This window comes from Melospiza melodia, chromosome 28, assembly GCF_035770615.1.
Source record: "Melospiza melodia melodia isolate bMelMel2 chromosome 28, bMelMel2.pri, whole genome shotgun sequence".
NCBI classification, from domain to species: Eukaryota; Metazoa; Chordata; class Aves; order Passeriformes; family Passerellidae; genus Melospiza; species Melospiza melodia.
Window position 1 is genome coordinate 7,515,264 of NC_086221.1, and position 16,640 is coordinate 7,531,903.

Below are 16,640 nucleotides of genomic sequence, written 5' to 3' on the forward strand. Positions count from 1 at the left end.
GAGCCCCGAGGAAGGAGCCCCCACTGCTGCTGCCTCCACATGGGAACCCGAAGCTTTTGTGGGGGTTAACCTGGTGAGGAGGCAGCAAACAGAAGGAGCATCGTGCTCCGGCCATTAGCACATGGCGATTGTCCCCACAGGGACACCAACCCCCCCACGCCAGCCCAAAATACAGAGAGGGGGAAAAACGATGGGGGATCACGCATAGTGGGGTCACCACCACCACCACCCCCGTACGGCCCCATCTGGGGCCATTCCCAGCGCGGGAACACGAGGGTGCCTCAATCCTGCCGGGCCTGCCAGGGGACGCTCCCTCCGCCCGCGGGGAGCCCGGGGCGGGCAGGGCCGGGGGCGCAGCCGCCGCCGCAGCGCTTTGAACGGCCCTATCGCTCCCGGCCGCGCCGCCCCGCGCCGCCCCCGCCGTGATGCGGCCCCGGCTCCGCCTCCCCCGCTCCGCCGGCGCTGGGAGCTCCCTTCGCCTGTTTGCCCTTATTTAATTTCGAGTGTGATTTTGCTATTTTTAGCAGCTGGATCCCCTCCAGTAAGGCTAGGAGCTCGCTCCGTTTTTTTTTTTTTCCCCCCTCTCCCCCCTTTATCCCCCCTCCTATTTTATTTTTTCCCCCTCGTTCCCTGCAAATGATTTTGACCCAGCTTCCTTCCTCCTGGAGCATTTTTTTTCCTCTCTCTCTCTCTTTATTATTTATATAAATACGCGGGGCCTGGCGGGGCCGGGGATGCGGGGCTGAGCCGCAGCCTCTTCTCTTCTCCTTGCAGATCCGCAGTCGCCGCGGGCGGGGGGTCCCTTCGCTCCGCAGCACAGACCCGCCGGGAAAAACAAAACCATCCGAGCGGCCCCAAAACCCACGGCGAACGCGATCAAGCTGACTGTGAGTGCCACCTTCCTCTTCCTTTGCTGCGGGGGGCCGGGGCTCCGCTTCCCCTCGCCGCATGCGGGGCACGATCGGCCCCGGCGTGTGGGGCTTTGCAGGGACGCGGCTGCGTGCGCGGCTCGCCGTGCCTCGCTTTATTATCGCTATTAATTAATTATTGTTAATAGCGGCGTGATGCACCTGGCGGGCCGCGGCCGAGCCGGGGGGGTGGGGGGGGGACGGGCGGGGGTCGCGACTTTGCTGCACTAACTCGGCTGTGGGTGATGCGAACGGGCCGCACCGAGCCCGGGGGGGCCGGCACGGCCCCGGTACGGCCCCGGTACGGCCCCGGTACGGCCGGCACCGTGCAAGGTGCGCGGGGCCCGCGGTGCGAGCGGGCCCGCGGTGCGAGCGGGCCCGGCGCTGAGGCCGGGGCGGCGGGAGGTGCGCGGGCCCGCGGCGAGGCCGAGGCCGGCGCTCGGCGATCGAGCACACGCGGCTCGGGGCGAAGTTGCGGTGCTGGGGCTCGGCCGCCCCCCGGATGGTGCCCCCGCACCCCGCCAGCCCCGCAGGCCGCCCGCGGCGCCGGCTCCACGAGGGGTTTTATTACACCACCCCCCCCACCACAGGACAGGGGCTTCACAAAGCCCTGATGGTGCCCTTCCTGCCTCTTTTCTTTCTCCTCCACCTCCCTCCTTCCTTTCCTTTATCACTTCCTTTTATTATGCATCCCAGGAAGGAAGGGGGGGACTTTGCTCAATGGCAGCCCCGGGGTGGGGTTCCGAGCAGCCCCACGGCGGGTCTGTGCTGAGGAGGAGCCCGCACATCGCTCCCGGCCCGCACCCCTGCCCAACAGGCTCTTCAACTTCTGCTCCACGATTCCTTCCCCTCCTCCTTCCCCATCCCTCTGCCAGGAGGTGCGGCTGGGATCCTTCTCCAGCTGCCATCGGGCTGGATTTTCTGGGCGTGAAGAGCTTATATATATATATATATTTATATTTTTATATATATATATTTTTTTTTTTTTAAGATCTAAGGCCCCCGCCTATCTCCCCGCTTCTCCTGGGCCAGTTTGTTTAATCTAAGAGTAGGTGGCAGGAGCGGGGGATTTATGGGGTTATCAGCACAGAGCAGCATAAGCCAGCGCAGGCGGCTGGCAGGGCGAGAGCAGGCCCGAGGGCGGGCGGGAGCGGCGCTCCCAGGGTTCAGGTTGGCCCTTGTGCAACCCAGAGGTGGCTGCCGAGGACAGCCCGCCTCACGCTGTGCGGAGCAGAGGGAGCCATCGGCCTGGGGGAGGAGGGCCCGCCGGCTCGGCGTGCACAGGGATGGGGAGGGGAGGAGGTTTTTCCTTCCCTCCGTCGAGAGGCAGATGCGGCCCCTCCACCTCCGAAGCGTGCGGAGATGTTCCCCCCGCCCCCGGCCGCGGGGAGCCCGGCAGGCCCTGCCCGCGTCCCCCCACTGATTCCTCGCTGCCTGGAAAGGTTTCTCCCTCAGCTGCTTCCTCTCCTCCATGGCAACCCAGCTGCTCCCTCCCTCCCTGCGTGGCTCTGCTGCGTGTGAGCAGGGCCGGGGCTGCTCCCGCCATGTGCCCGGCGCGGTCCCACAAGGCTGGCAGCGCACCCGGGGCAGGTGCTGCCAAACCCGGGGGCATCGCAGGGAGCTGGGGCTGCCCTCGGGGTCGGGGCTTGGCTGGGGACGTGCTGGGATGGCCGAGAAGCATCCCCCATTTCCAGCATCCTCCTTCCCAACCCCCTCTGCCTGAGCCCCCCCGAGTCCTCTCAGCTCTGGAGCCCCTGCAGAGAGCTCGGAGGTGCTGGAGGGAAGGGTGGCATGAGGAGAGATGTGTGGGTGGGATGGGGAGGGATGGATGGGTGGGTGGGTGGGAGCTGCACGTGCTTTACCCCAGCACCAACAACTTTGCAGCAGCTGCTGCTGCTTTCGGTGGGGATGGAGGAAGACCCGGCAGCACCCCCGTCCCATGGAGGGTCCCCTTGGCATTCCCAGCTGGAGCTCTGTGGGCTCTGCTCCCTCCTCCAGGGCAGGAGAGCCCAGCAGGGTGGGGGCCATGCTGGGCCCATCTGTTTCCAGCTGCGGGAGGGGGCACGGAGCAGCTCGAGGCTGCTCTGCCTCTGACAGAAATTGACTTAAAAAGAGACAAAATCCCCGTCCCAGCCCGAGCAGCAGCCGGCCCTTTGCTGGCCTAAATCTAAACCATACTTCTTTTTTTTCCTAAGAGACTCCTTGAAGGGCTCTGGGATGCTGTGAGTAATATTTTCGGGGTGTTTACACTACAGCCTGGTTTCTGTCTCCCAAAAAAAAAAAAAAAAAAAAAAAAAGACTCCGAGGGTGGTTTTTGTTGTTGTTTTGCACTCATGAGTCACTTCCAGAGGGGAGCAGGAGCTGACGCCTGTTTTTTGAAAAGGCTCAGAGGTCTGAGAGTGGCTCCTCGGGCTGCATGTGCTGCCCACACCCTCCCCAGCGAGGCTCAGTGTCCCAGGGGGCTCAGCACCCTCTGCCCCCACAGCCCTGCTGTCCCAGCTGCTCCAACACCATCAAATGGGGAGCAGCTCCTCAAAACTGAGCGTTGTTATCCCGGAGGTAGGAGGGTGCCTCCGTCAGCACACACAGGCTGGGCACACAGCCTCTGGAAATCCTCACCTGGGCAGGTGTCCCCAGCATGGCCACGGTCACCCCACCTGTGTGGGGTCACCACAATCACCGGGGCTGTGGCAGCAATCCTGCTCCTTCCCGCCCCGAGTCCCTCCTGCAGCCAGCCCGGGCACGGAGCCACCCCACAGCTCTGGAAAAGCAGGTTTTCCCTGTGCCCCCGGGAAGCAGCGAGGTGGAGAGGGGAAGATGGAGCCTTTTCCTGGGTGGAATTGCTCCAAGAGCAGGGCAGAGCTGCCCAGCCCTTGGGGACGTGCACAGGGGAGGTGACAACCCGGTGTCCCCAACCCCAGCTAGGCAGCAGGAGCAGTGCTGAGGGTGGGGAGCAGGGCTGTGGGACCCTGAGCCCCCCTCCATGGCCTTGGCACCCCTCAGGGGACACCCAGAGTCCCCAGTGCCACCACTCACCCTGTCTCAACTCCCCAGTGCCGGCAGCACGTCTGGGATTCCACATTAAATCTGGAGCCTCTCCTCTCCTCGAGGAAAGGGGCCGGGCAATGCAGGAGGGGCTGGCCAAGCTGCTGCTCCCCAAAAGCCTGAGGGGACCCCAGGAGCTGGGCACTGGCTGTGGGTGGCTGTGCCATGGGCTCAAAATGCAGCCAGGGCATTTTGCTGCCCAGCCCATGCCAGGAGCAGGCAGGGGGCATCTCTGCTGCCCCAGGGTGAGGGCTGGGGGATGTCATGGTGAGCCAGAGCCATGCCTGACTGACCTTCCTCCCTCCCTCCCTCCCACTCCTCCTCACCCTGCTGGGACAGACGATGAGTGAATCCAGCGCCAAATCCAGCCAGCCCCTGGCCTCCAAAGGGGAGAAAGACGTGGCCGAGAAGAGGGGCCGAGGGCGGCCCAGGAAGAAGCCGCAGGTACGTGGGGTCCCCTGTGAGAACGGGGGCACTGGGCACCCCCAGGGTGTGGGGTCTCCTGTGAGAAAGGGGGCACTGGGCACTCCCAGGGTGTGGGGTACCCTGTGAGAAAGGGGGCACTGGGCACTCCCAGGGTGTGGGGTACCCTGTGAGAAAGGGGGCACTGGGCACTCCCAGGGTGTGGGGTACCCTGTGAGAAAGGGGGCACTGGGCACTCCCAGGGTGTGGGGTACCCTGTGAGAAAGGGGGCACTGGGCACTCCCAGGGTGTGGGGTACTCTGTGAGAAAGGGGGCACTGGGCACTCCCAGGGTGTGGGGTCTCCTGTGAGAAAGGGGGCACTGGGCACCCCCAGGGTGTGGGGTCCCCTCTGAGAAAGAGGGCACTGGGCACCCCCAGGGTGTGGGATCCCCTGTCAGAAAGGGGGCACTGGGCACCCCCAGGGTGTGGGATCCCCTGTGAGAAAGGGGGCACTGGGCACCCCCAGGGTGTGGGGTCCCCTCTGAGAAAGAGGGCACTGGGCACCCCCAGGGTGTGGGATCCCCTGTGAGAAAGGGGGCACTGGGCACCCCCAGGGTGTGGGGCAGCAGGAAACCCCCCCACACCTACACCCCCAGTGCAGCCCTGTTACCCCTTTGGGCAGCACCTCCCCAGCAAGCCCTTCCTGGGGGTCTCCAGAGCCCCCCCAGAGCTCCTGGCCCCAGCTGGGGGCTCTCCTGCCCCTCCCCAGGCCCTGCTGAACCTGCCTCTGCAGACAGGCTAATTAAAGCCCCATTAGCAAAAGCTGCTCAGAGAGATAAGATGCTGCTGGAGCCTTTATAGTACCAAACCCCGCTGAGCCCCTCCCTGAGGCCGGTGGGGTTTGTGCACATCGTTTTCCTGCAGAAAAGGTGATTTGTGCCTTCCACGACACTTCCTCGGCTGCTGAGCAGGGTCTGGCTTGAGGGGCCGTGGGGATTGTCCAGCCGGGCTGAGTGGGTGATGCTGGGGGTGGAAAAGGTCACCTGTGCTGAAGGACACACAGGAGCCTGTGCCTGGTGTCTGATCACCAATCCCAGTGGGACCAGTGCTCCCAGTACCACACGGGAGCATCCCTGCCCCGCCAGGGTCTGCAGGGACCCCCAGGCTGCACTGGGAGCCACTGTGGGCATGCAAACCCCCTGTGCTCTCCCTCCAGCAGGAGCCCAGCGAGGCCCCGACCCCCAAGAGACCCCGTGGACGGCCGAAGGGCAGTAAAAACAAGGCCACCACAAAGGGCAGGGTAGGTACCTGGGATGGGGCTGCTCCAGCTGGGGGCTGGCACCACAGCAGGTCCTGTCTGAGCTCAGTTATGGACAATTCAGGGCAGATCCGGTCCTGTCTGAGCTCAGTTATGGACAGTTCAGGGCAGATCTGGTCCTGTTTGAGCTCAGTTATGGACAGTTCAGGGCAGATCTGGTCTGTTTGAGCTCTGTTATGGACAGTTCAGGGCAGATCTGGTTCTGTCTGAGCTCTGTTATGGACAGTTCAGGGCAGATCTGGTCTGTCTGAGCTCAGTTATGGACAGTTCAGGGCAGATCTGGTCTGTCTGAGCTCAGTTATGGACAGTTCAGGGCAGATCTGCCTCTGAGGTGGGGATGGAGGGAGGAATCTGGCCCGAGGAGGAGGGTGGGAGAGCTGGGGGCCGTGTGTCAGCACCAGGACACCCCAGTTTGCAAAATGTGCGACTCACATCCTGCACCCACCTCGTGACTCAGGGGCATCCCGGGGCTGGGGGGGCTCGGGGGGCTGGCAGCAGCACCCCAGAGATGCCACTGGGGTGATGAATCACGGTGGGAGGACAGGGAACGCTGCCCACCAGCATCCTGGGGACAGCCTGACCAAAACGCCTTTTTGTTGTCCCGGCTCAGAAAGCTGCAGTCACACCAGGGAGGAAACCTCGAGGGCGACCCAAAAAATCGGTGAGCAGGCTTTTCCCTTCCCCATCCACCCTGGCAGGGCGCTGGGCACTTGGGGGGCGCAGCAGCTCCCCAGAGAGCCCCGGGAGTGCGCGGTGGAAGCTGTTGGGTTGGAGGAGCTCGGAGCAGCCGAGCCAGCAGGACACTGCCCTGGGTGGGCTCTGAAGCCTCCAGAGGTGTGGGTGTGAGGAATCCTGCCCACCCCACCTCCCCACGGGCCCCAGAGCAGCGCTGGCTGGCTGGTCCTGCCCTGGGGACGTGCTGGCACACGCCTGCCCGGGTCCCTGCACAGCATTCCTGCAGCCCACGGGTGCAGCCACCCCCTTCCCTCCCTGAGCTTCCCTCCTCCATCCCGTTTTTCCTCCTTTCCCCCTGGGTTCAAACGGCTGCCAGCTACCCCGAGAGTTTCATCTCCTTTCCCTGCCTGTCCCAGATTTTGCTCCTTTTCCCACCGAAATTCCTGGCAGAGCCGAGGCCTCGATGCCAGCCAGGGCTGCAAACCCGAGCTGCCACCCTGGGGTCTCCCGTGCCGGTGCCACGGTGCCAGGAGCTGTTTGGTGACCCCGGGCTGTGCAGGGGGGTGTGGGAGGAGCCTGTCCCGTGCCAGCAGCGGGGCCGTGCCGGGACACGGGACGCGCTGTCCCGCTCTGGCAGGCGCCGTGGCGTTTTTGTGAATGGAGCGGGAGGAAGCGGGGGCTGCTGTGAGTCAGGCTCACTCAGCCCTGAGTCACCGGTCACAGCCTCCCACCCCGGCCTGGGGGCTGGACAGGGACACCCGGGGCTGCCACCACCCCGCTGGTGACCACAGCCCCACACTCAGAGGTGTTTTGGGGAACGGTCTCCCCTCCTCACTGTGAGCCCACCCAGGGGCTTCTCGGCTCTTCTCACCTGGGATTTCCCTCCGAGCTGGGCTCGGGCGCAGTCCTTGACCCAGCTGAGTTTCCCCTGTTGTGTGACGTGCCCGGCCAGCCCTCGGTGCAGGGGCACTGGAGCACTGCCCTCCCTGACACCCCCCGGCCACGCTCCCTTGCCTTGCAGCAGCAGGACGAGGAGGAGGTGAACATTTCCCAGGAGTCATCCGAGGAGGAGCAGTGACACCTCCCGAGCCGGCGCTACCTCATCGCCCGACGGCCCCGCAGCGGCCGGGGGAGGGGGGTGGGGAGAGACCCACTGTGCCGCCCCGGCTTCCTCCTCCTCCTCCTCCCTCCTCCGCTCCCTCCTCACCCTCAGACAACGGCAGCACTGGAAAATGGCCCAACCCGGGCGGCCCCGCAGCCCCCGCCCGGGGCAGGCACCTGCCCCAGCTCCCCCTCCCCAGCCCCGGGGTCCAGGGCAGCCCCGCTGGAAAGGGGGATCGTGGCACAGAGCCGGGGCTGGCACCCCCCACCTTCGCTGCCCCCCATGCAGTGATCTCACCCCGCCTAGGTGGGGGCTGGCTGCCCCCCCCAGCACTGGGCTCTGCCCTGGGGCCTCTGCAGGGAAGAGATGGGGGGCAGTGAAGATGAGACCCCCCACCCCCCCAAAATGCGTTAGACCTTTGCTCTGGCCTGCTGCTACCCCGGGCAACCCCCTTGGTCCCCCCAGTCCTGGGTGACTGCACTGTGCGTGGGAGCAGCTCCCACAGCAAGGGAGCCCATCCCTGGGGTGCCCACCCCGAGGGGTGCCAGTCCCCAGGGGTGCCCGGGCACGGCTGGCTCTGGGCAGCCCTCTCCTCATAGGTTCTGGTATATATATATTTTTTTGTTGAGTACTTTTTTTCCTTTCATTCACAACTACCTCTGGATATTTAAGTTCCACTCTCTGAACTCACAGGCGTGCTGCTGCACTGCCAGGGCACCGTGGGCTCGGTGGTTCCTGTTTTCGGGGTGTTGCTGGGGGCTGTGGGGTGTTTTTTGTTTTTTTTTTTTTTTCCCCTTTTTTTTGGGCTTCATTTTTCTTTTTTTTTTTAATTGTTATTTTGAGGTCTAGTTTGCTCTGCTGCTTCAAGGGATCGAGGCTGGCAGGGCAGAGGTGTGGGAGGACCATGGGATGCTCCCCCTGCCCCTCTGCCCCGGCACGACGGCTGCAGCGGGACCGGAGGTCGGTGCCGGGCGGCCCCGGCGGGAGAGAATCGGGGTTCGGTTTGGGTTTTTTTTTGGTTCACTGTTAACGACCTTTTGGGTTCCTATTTGCAGTTACTTGAATAAAACATTTTATGGATGTTTGTGACCGGCCTCTGTCCACGGGCCCCCCGGCTGGGTGGGGCAGGGCTGGCTCCTCCCGGGGCATCTCCTCCACAGGGACATGCAGCCATGCACAGGGATGGAAACACAAACAGGCAGAGCCCTGCTGCCCCCCAAACTCCCACCCGAGGCCCGGAACCCCCAGCCCCACTCGGAGCCCCGGGACCAAGGCAGAAACACGTTTATTTACCCCGTTTTCCCCCAGGCATCCCGTGCCAGCAGAACCTGCTGCTCCCTGCCAGTCTGCCAGCCCCAGGGGGCCCTCCCGGGCTTTCCAAGGGGCTGCTGGAGCAGTTCAAGCAAAAAAAAACCCCAAAAATGGCAAAACCAGGCACTGAGGTAGGAGATGTCCCATCCTGGTCAGTGCTCAGAGGTGGGGACAGCAGCTGTGGCATCATGGCACCACCGTGGGCACGTCCTGCCCGTTCTGGCCAATGAAACCAGCGCTGCCCCCGTGCTCCCTTCCCTCCCGCGGGCAGGATCCGGTCCCGGCGCTCCAGGCAGGGTCAGGCCCTCCAGTCCCGGCGCGGGGGCCAAGGGGGTGAGGGTCCCCCCCAGCCGGGCACCACCTGCAACACAGAGGGACACACCTGCAGCCCAGGGCGGGGAATGCGCTGCCTACGCAGCCCAACCCTGCCAAAAACCTCTGCTTTACGCCCAAAGCCCCGCTCAGCGTTCTTGGCGGCCTTTCCCAACCTCAATGATTCCCAGAGTTCTCCGGGGACAGGCACCTCACTTGCTGCTGCTGCTCCTTGAATTTTCCATGGAAAAACCGGATAAAGGCCAATTCCCACCACAGCAACTCACCTGAGCCTCCTCAGCCTCCACCAGCAGCTCCTGCTCGGACTCGGGCGGCTCCTCAGCCGGGTCGTAGCTGTACATGGGCAGCAGCCGGTGCCGCAGCCGGTCCGACCTGCCGGGGGTCTCCGGTGAGCGCTGCCCCCGCACCCCCGCGGCCCCCGGCCCCGCGGCCCCGCTCACCTGCGCTTCTTCTTCACGTACATCACCTGCGGGGAGAGGCATCAGCGGCGCGGGGCTCCGCGCTGGGCTCGGCACCCCCGGAGCCCCCAGCCCCGGCACTCACCGCGGCCAGGAGGGCGCCGAGGAGGGTGAGGAGGAGGAAGGGCCCCAGCACGGAGCCCACCAGCGAGTCCCCCGCCGCGCCCGCGGCCGTGGGCGCCGTGGCGTTGCTCATGGCCCAGCGCCGGCTCCTGCCCGCATCGGGGGGACGCGCCCGGCCGGCCCCACCGCGGGAGCTCTGCAAGCCACGGGCGGCCTTGGGAGTGACCCCAACCCGGGAACCCACGGCCCGGGAATGACCCGCACCCCAGGAATTCACCGCTGGGGAATGACCCGCACCCCGGGAATGACCCGCACCCCGGGAGTGACCCCAACCCGGGAGTGACCCGCACCCCGGGAGTGACCCGCACCCCGGGAACCCACTGCCCGGGAATAACCCACCGCCGCTAATGACCCGCACCCTGGGAATTCACCGCTCGGGAACGAACCCCCCACCCCGGGAATGACCCGCACCCCGAAAATTCACTGCCCGGGAATGACTCACCTCCCGGGAATGAGCCCCACTTCGGGAATTCACCACCAGGGAATGACCCCAACCCGGGAACCCACTGCCCGGGAATAATCCACCGCCGGGAATGACCCCAGCCCGGGAACCCACTGCCCGGGAATAACCCACCGCCCGGTAATGACCCGCACCCCGGGAATTCACCGCCCCGGAATGACCAGCGCACAGTAATAACCCACCTCCCGCCCGGCAATAACCAACTACCCGGTAATGATCCCCCTGCCGGTATCACCCCGTGCCGGTACGGGCACTCCGCACCCCCTCCCTGCAGAGCTGGGGCTGGGGGGGTTCCGCCTTCACCAGCGGCAGGACCGGAGGGACCCCCGCACTGGGCTGCGCCCGGGACACCCTCGGGCCCCGGACCCCACCCCAATTGCCCCCTCTTCCTCCTGCTCCGGTTCGGGATGCCCCGGGGTCCCGTCCCCCCCCCCCCCCCCACTCCGGGGATCCCCGCGCGCGCGCCACGCCCCGCCCCGCCCACCTGCGCGCGCCGCCCGCACCCGGAACCCGCGCGGCGCGTGACGGGCGCGGGGCGGGGCCGAGCGCGCGCGCGGCAGGGGGCGGAGCCATTGGATAGTGGGCGGGGCCTGTGGGCGGGGCCGTGGCGGCGCGCGGCCGGCAGGGGGCGGCAAAGACCGGGCGGGGGGGGGCGGCAAAACGCGTGAGGGGAGAAAAGGAAAACAGGGCCGAGAAACGCGGGGAAAACGGGAAAATGGGAACCGGGAGGGCCAGGAAGGGAAAATCGGGGCAAAAAATCGGGAGAAAGGAAGAAAAAAACCGCTGTTGTGGGGGGCACAAGGAAGGCGAACAGAGGAGTGGGCAGATAGATGGAGGGAGGGATGGGGGAATTGAACATCTGGCCCAGCTGGGGGTGTGGGTGAGAGAAGAGAAGAAATGGATGGGTGGATGGATGGATGGATGGGTGGATGGATGGATGGATGGATGGATGGATGGATGGATATGTGCTTGTGGTGGGAGACAACCATCCCGCAGGGTTTGGGATGGCCGGGTTTCAGGGGTGCCAGGCAGCGTCCCCCCACACTGGGGGCTGCTGTGGGGCTCCTGCCGTGGCCGCTCTCCCCCAGGCTGGGCCCGTGGCACTTTGGCAGGGGCTGTGACGGTGCCAGCAGTGTCACCCACAGGGTGGCAGCGCCCCAGCCCTGATCCCGGCCGCGGGGCTAATCCGCTTTGCCCGCGGGCACCAGATGGTGCCGCTAAGTGGGTCAGGCAGGAGCGGGGGACACCGGGGAGCGCCGGGCCCCACTGCGCTTCCCAACAGTGACAAAATATAATCATCGGGGGAATGGGGTGAAAAACGAGCCTGGACATGGCAGGGTTGTGGGGACACAGCCCCTGGGCTGGCAGCAGGGCAGGGCTGAGCCCTGCGGAGCATCCAGAGCCTCCTGAGCTGGTGGGGAAGAGCAGCAACTGGTCTGCAGCCTCTGGGATGAACTTGCCCATGGCACAGCCAGTTGTACCCTGCCTGCACCTCTGCCTATACCAGTCCCTGCACTGCTGCCTCACCTCCTGCCCAGCGCATGCAGGGTTATTTTCCCCTCTCCAAACCAGGAAGGGGCACCAGTTCTCCCAAGAGTGGCCAACTGCGGTTGTTCCTGGGGTCCCATTGTCCCCAGGGATCCTGCTGGCCCCACCAGCCCACACTGACCCCGCTCTCCCCAGCAGTGGCATTGGTTTCCCTGTCTGTGTTGACTCCCCCTGCCCCAGAGACCCCTCCCAAACCAGCCCCAGCCCCTGTTCCCCACTGCAATGGGGGAACCACAGAGTGGGACAGGACCCCCGGTCCCCCCCAGCCCAGCACTGACACCTCGGGAGCCTTCCTTGCTGCCACCATCCACCACTGCCCATCCCCTCCCAGCTGAACCCTGCTGCGCCAGGGCTAAAAATAAATCCATCAATTTCTAGGAAAGCTCCTTGGAGAGCATGAGCGAGTGGGAGCACATGGCCAGGAGGAGCATGCGTGCTCCAGGGGAAGCAGCATCCTTGGGAGGAGACCGGGGCCACCAAGCCCCTCCACATGGCCACAGCCGGCCCAGGACACCTGCAGCATCCCCAGGTTTTTGGGGTTTTTTTGTTTTTTTTTTTTTTTTTTTTTTGTTTTTTTTTTTTCCAATCCACGTGGACATTTATTTTTACCAATCCACTGCTTCCCAGAGCACCCAGATGAGGGAAAAAGGGGAGTCAAAGCTGGGGCAGCACAGGACCTGCTCATCCCTGGAGGAATCACCCCCTTGCTAACCTTGGGGTGGGGAAGGATGTTGGGAAGGCTGAGGGGTTGGGATGCCTTCCATCCTGGGGACAAGGCACCTTTGTGACCAGGGTGTCAGCCGGGGGGACAAAGCCGGACTAGCAGCACAGGGTATTTATTTCTGCCCCAAACCCCGCTGTGAGCCATCACCCCCCTCCGCTGCGCTCCTCGGCCCCCAGCACATAATTGGGGACAGCTTTGCTGAGCCGCTAAGCTCCCGTTTAAGCAGCTGAGCGCGAGTGGCCGGATTTCCAGGCAGCGCATCCCTGCGGCTGCTCATCCGCCCGGAAAGGCCGGGGCGGGGGTGCCCGGTGCCCGCGGGGCCGCAGCCGGCCCGGCTCTGCCCGCTCAGGCATTAACGCCGCCGTCAGCCCGGATTAACTCTGCCCTGGGCTCCCGCCGCAGCTGCGGGGAGCACCAGCCCCGTGTGTGCTCAGGGAGGAGCCGGGACACAGCCAGATCCCCAAGGGAATTTGTACAGGCTGGCCTAGGGATGGGTGTCCGCACCAGGACAGGTTTGCTTGGCAGGGAATGAGGGAGATCGCCTGGCTGTGGGCAGGCGGGCAGCCGCTGTGGCACCACGCAGTGCTGGTGCTCTCGGTGCAGGCTCCAGCCAGCCTCTGTCCCATTTACATTGTGGGAAGGATTTTGTGAAAGAGGTGGGAGCACATTCAGAGGCTCCTCCAGGCTCTCTCCTTAAAATGCTCCTTTTATTGCAGGGTGCATGCCCCATCAGAGCCCATCCCAACACCAGGCTGTCAGTGACATCCCTCCAGTTCCTCTTCCAGGCCCCATCAGAGCCCATCCCAACGCCAGGCTGTCAGTGACATCCCTCCACCTTTTCCATGCCCCATCAGAGCCCATCCCAACGCCAGGCTGTCAGTGACATCCCTCCAGTTCCTCTTCCAGGCCCCATCAGAGCCCATCCCAACTCCAGGCTGTCGGTGACATCCCTCCAGTTCCTCTTCCAGGCCGTGGCTGTCCCAAGCCACCACAGGCAGAGTTTCTCCTTGGGTGACCCTTGCCCAATCTCCGAGTTCAGCCACGATGCAGAGACCAGGCAGGAGGCAGAGCCGTGTGAAATACTGCCGTGTTTATTGGTTGGCACTAGATTACAGCCCACACTCTCGGCAAACTGGCACCCAGCGATTTTATTTTTTCAATTTTTCACTCTTTTAATGACAGTGACGGCCTCCCTCTCACACACAACTCGACAGAGGAAACCCCTCGTGACAGGACCCCACTGCACCACCCAGCTTCACACACAGAGAGCCCTCCAAATTTCTGGAGACGCCACAGATGAGAGGTCAGAATCGTGTGGGGGTGTCCTGCAGGTGGGGGTGAGGTCGAAGGTACCAGCTCAGACACAAAGCAGACAAACCCCCACAGCTCTGACCAGCCATGGAGAGTCCTTGTTTTGGGGAGGAATGGAGAAACCTCAGGCAAACACAGCTATGGACACGAGGCTGGACAATGGACCCTGGGCATTCATCCCTCTGCTGGGTCTGGGGTCCCCTTCTCCTGATTTGGGGGGGACTGCCAGGAGCCCCCCACGTACACAGAGCTCATGGAAGGACTGAGCAGCAAATGCAAAGTGATCATTCCAGATTTTCTGATTTAATAAATATAAAATAGGACACACAGGAAATTCAACAAACACTCTCAGACTTCCCCAGGTTTCTGAGGCAATTCTAGAGCAAATTCATCAAGTATAACATCAAAATTCCCATCTTCCCATCAAAAAAACAAAAAAAAAACAAAAAAACAAACCAAAACCAAACCAAAACAAAAAACCCTCTATGGACTAGCACCAGAGAGAGATTTATAAATCTCCTAAATACAACTTCAGTCCAGTTCAGTTTCTTTTTCACCAGCTCCACTTCAGTTCTGTACAGACCCCTGCCACTACCCCAGCACAGCACTCAGGATCTCCAGAGCCCAGAGCAGCTGGATTAGTTCATTCCAGGGTTAGGAAAATGAGGATCACACCCTGTGTGTGTCAGGGCCTCGGCTGAGGGACACCCCAGCCATGAGGTCACCACGTCCCTGAAGGGCTGCAGCCACCAGATGATGCCATTACTGAGGAGAACAGAGCCAGGAGGGAAAACCCAGCCTGGGGGCCAGAGCAGAGCAGGCAGAGGGAAAAGCTCCTCACAGTGCCACGGTCACTGCCTGGGGCAGGTCTGGCTGAAGATGCAGCTCCATCCCCACCAGCACAGGCTCCACTTGGGAAGGTGAAACCCCAAACCAGCCCCTCACCGAGCCCCAGGGTTCCTGTATGCTCTGCACTGGGATGGATGCTGCGTCCGGCTGTGTGAAAACACCAACAGGTTAATTTGGGATGAAACGGAGAGAACAGGCAGGAAAACGCACAGCTCTGGTACGAGGGGCACTCGTTGGACCTGTGCAGCCTCCAGGATTCTGATCCCTGCTCGCTGTGGAATGCTGAACACAGATTCTGCATGGAAAAGCTGAGGCAAAGGCCCGAAGCCTCTGCTGGATCTGGGAACTGAGGATTCCTGACATTCCCTACCCACATTTTTAACCGCTGAATACTTTGTGGCCACACAAGGGAAAAAGCAACACTTGCAGATTCCAACCCCTTTTCAATTTTTCCCTTTACAGAGTTTGCTTTAAGGCACATTCCAGCTCAGGCTGACCGAGCTGCCTCAGTGCTCCACACGAGAGCAGGGCAGAGCTCACAGCATCCACCTACACAGGAACAGAGCTGGTGGCAATGCTGATAGTGCTGCTCCTTGCAGCCCCAAACCCAGCTCCCACCTTCCCCCAGCAGCAGGTTTGGGTGCTGCCTGCCCAGCACCCATGGGTGAGGGACCCTGACGTGCAGCCCCCTTCCATCAGCTGGGTGATGAAGAGCAGCCCCTCCTCAGCTCACAGCCCAAACCAGCACTCAGGACCTGCCAGGAGGGGGGACCAGAGAGCTGCTGCACCTGGCTGGGTTCCTGGGGACACCCTGTGTCACACCCAGCTCCCAGCAGTGCCCAGAGAGCACAGCCAGGCTGAGAGCCAGCTGAGAACTGCTCCCAGGGGATGCTGACACACAGAGTGACACCTCACATAAGGGTCAGGCCAGCTGAGGTAAGAAACCAGCTCGGAACAGCACCAGTTTCAGCACAGCTGGGAGCCCCAGGCTCATCCCCCGGGACTCAGCGGCCCCAGCAGAGCCTGAGCAGCACTGACTGGGCTGCAGAACCAGAGCCACCCTCCCACAGCTCCCCTGGGCCTCTCACAGACAGGGCAACGCTCATCCCAAACCAATTAATATAGATAAAACCACTCCAGCTGCTGGGGGTGCAGCTGGACGAGCTCCAGAGAGAACCTCAGATGCTGAGGAAGATGGGAACTGTGTGGTGCACAGGGCTCAGGCCTGGACTGAAATCTGCATCTCTTCCATCAAGGCTATTCCTGCCCCAGGAGCCATTTCCAGTTACATCAGCCACTCCGTGGTAACAGCATCAATCCATGCCACATTAAAACACTTTCTTGGCACAATTTATTTTTTCTGACCCAAACAAATAAGCCATTAGCAAGTCATTAACAATATTCTACCCTAAATTGTCAGTTTAACAGCCCTGTAAAAACATTTTTTTAGTTTAAAAACAAAAGTGTGCATGCTGCTGATATTAAAACTGCAGTTACTCTTTCAGGAGTACCAGCTGTTTTGTTGCAAAGCATTTCCAACATACTAATCTGTACAGTAGAGACCAAGACTCATTGAAGGCAGTAGATGGCTGTGTCAGGTGCCACGCAGGGCACGGGCACAGCGACTCTGGGAATTTCTTGGACATTTCCAGATAGAATATTCAAGCCCTTTTGAGAGTTTGGTTCAGGCTGACCAGCACATAGTGAGAAAGGATTGTACATTCGTCTCTAAGTTGAAGTGAGCTGAACTGGTGTAATTTGGGCTCAATTCCAGACGCTTGGGTTTGAGCTACTCCTTGAATAATGGGCTGTTCCTTACGCGTGGTTTTCCATGTCAGCGATCACTGGCACTGCTTTTGGCCTTGCTACTCCACACCGATGAAAGCAGGGAGAACAAGGAAAGGAACAGAAAAGGATCTAAAATGAACAGCTTCTTGCCAAAGCAGCAAGGATACCATTCCCCCTTGTCCCAGGCTCCATGGATATTTCTATCAGATTTTCATATTGTAAGCGCTTCTCAGGAAGAGAGAAAACTCCAGAACAGTGAGTGTTTATTAGAATATTTTTTTGTT

General features: G+C 62.1%; 2 protein-coding genes across 4 annotated transcripts; one reads left to right on the plus strand and one right to left on the minus strand.

Annotated features, from left to right (window-relative positions):
• The first annotated feature begins 422 nt into the window (after window positions 1–422).
• HMGA1 (high mobility group AT-hook 1) lies at window positions 423–8,531 on the plus strand. Of its 3 annotated transcripts, none has more exons than XM_063177891.1 (6): window positions 423–541; window positions 775–887; window positions 4,293–4,397; window positions 5,573–5,656; window positions 6,285–6,335; window positions 8,295–8,531. In XM_063177891.1, exons 3-6 carry the CDS (start codon window positions 4,296–4,298, stop codon window positions 8,298–8,300), a joined length of 243 nt encoding a protein of 80 aa, XP_063033961.1. In that variant the 5' UTR covers window positions 423–541; window positions 775–887; window positions 4,293–4,295; the 3' UTR covers window positions 8,301–8,531. The 3 variants fall into 3 exon arrangements, with proteins under 3 accessions (XP_063033961.1, XP_063033959.1, XP_063033960.1); XM_063177889.1 differs by lacking the exon at window positions 8,295–8,531 and adding an exon at window positions 7,371–8,288; XM_063177890.1 differs by lacking the exon at window positions 8,295–8,531 and adding an exon at window positions 7,371–8,288 and having other exon boundaries at window positions 5,576–5,656.
• A 187-nt stretch (window positions 8,532–8,718) lies between these two features.
• Window positions 8,719–9,915, minus strand: SMIM29 (small integral membrane protein 29). The gene is made up of 4 exons (XM_063177888.1): window positions 9,639–9,915; window positions 9,536–9,561; window positions 9,362–9,467; window positions 8,719–9,123 (listed from the first exon to the last, which is right to left on the minus strand). Exons 1-4 carry the CDS (start codon window positions 9,747–9,749, stop codon window positions 9,061–9,063), a joined length of 306 nt encoding a protein of 101 aa, XP_063033958.1. The 5' UTR covers window positions 9,750–9,915; the 3' UTR covers window positions 8,719–9,060.
• Window positions 9,916–16,640: the final 6,725 nt, after the last annotated feature.

What these genes read in the sequence shown, in the direction of transcription:
- SMIM29 (XM_063177888.1), bottom strand. Translation starts at nt 9,749, where the DNA reads ATGAGCAACGCCACGGCGCCCACGGCCGCGGGCGCGGCGGGGGACTCG. An exon ending in TCGGCGCCCTCCTGGCCGCG is followed by an intron (nt 9,562 to 9,638) that starts GTGAGTGCCGGG and finishes CTCTCCCCGCAG; the next exon opens with GTGATGTACGTGAAGAAGAA. An exon ending in TACGTGAAGAAGAAGCGCAG is followed by an intron (nt 9,468 to 9,535) that starts GTGAGCGGGGCC and finishes GACCCCCGGCAG; the next exon opens with GTCGGACCGGCTGCGGCACC.
- HMGA1 (XM_063177889.1), top strand. Translation starts at nt 4,296, where the DNA reads ATGAGTGAATCCAGCGCCAAATCCAGCCAGCCCCTGGCCTCCAAAGGG. An exon ending in GGCCCAGGAAGAAGCCGCAG is followed by an intron (nt 4,398 to 5,572) that starts GTACGTGGGGTC and finishes CTCTCCCTCCAG; the next exon opens with CAGGAGCCCAGCGAGGCCCC. An exon ending in AGGCCACCACAAAGGGCAGG is followed by an intron (nt 5,657 to 6,284) that starts GTAGGTACCTGG and finishes GTCCCGGCTCAG; the next exon opens with AAAGCTGCAGTCACACCAGG.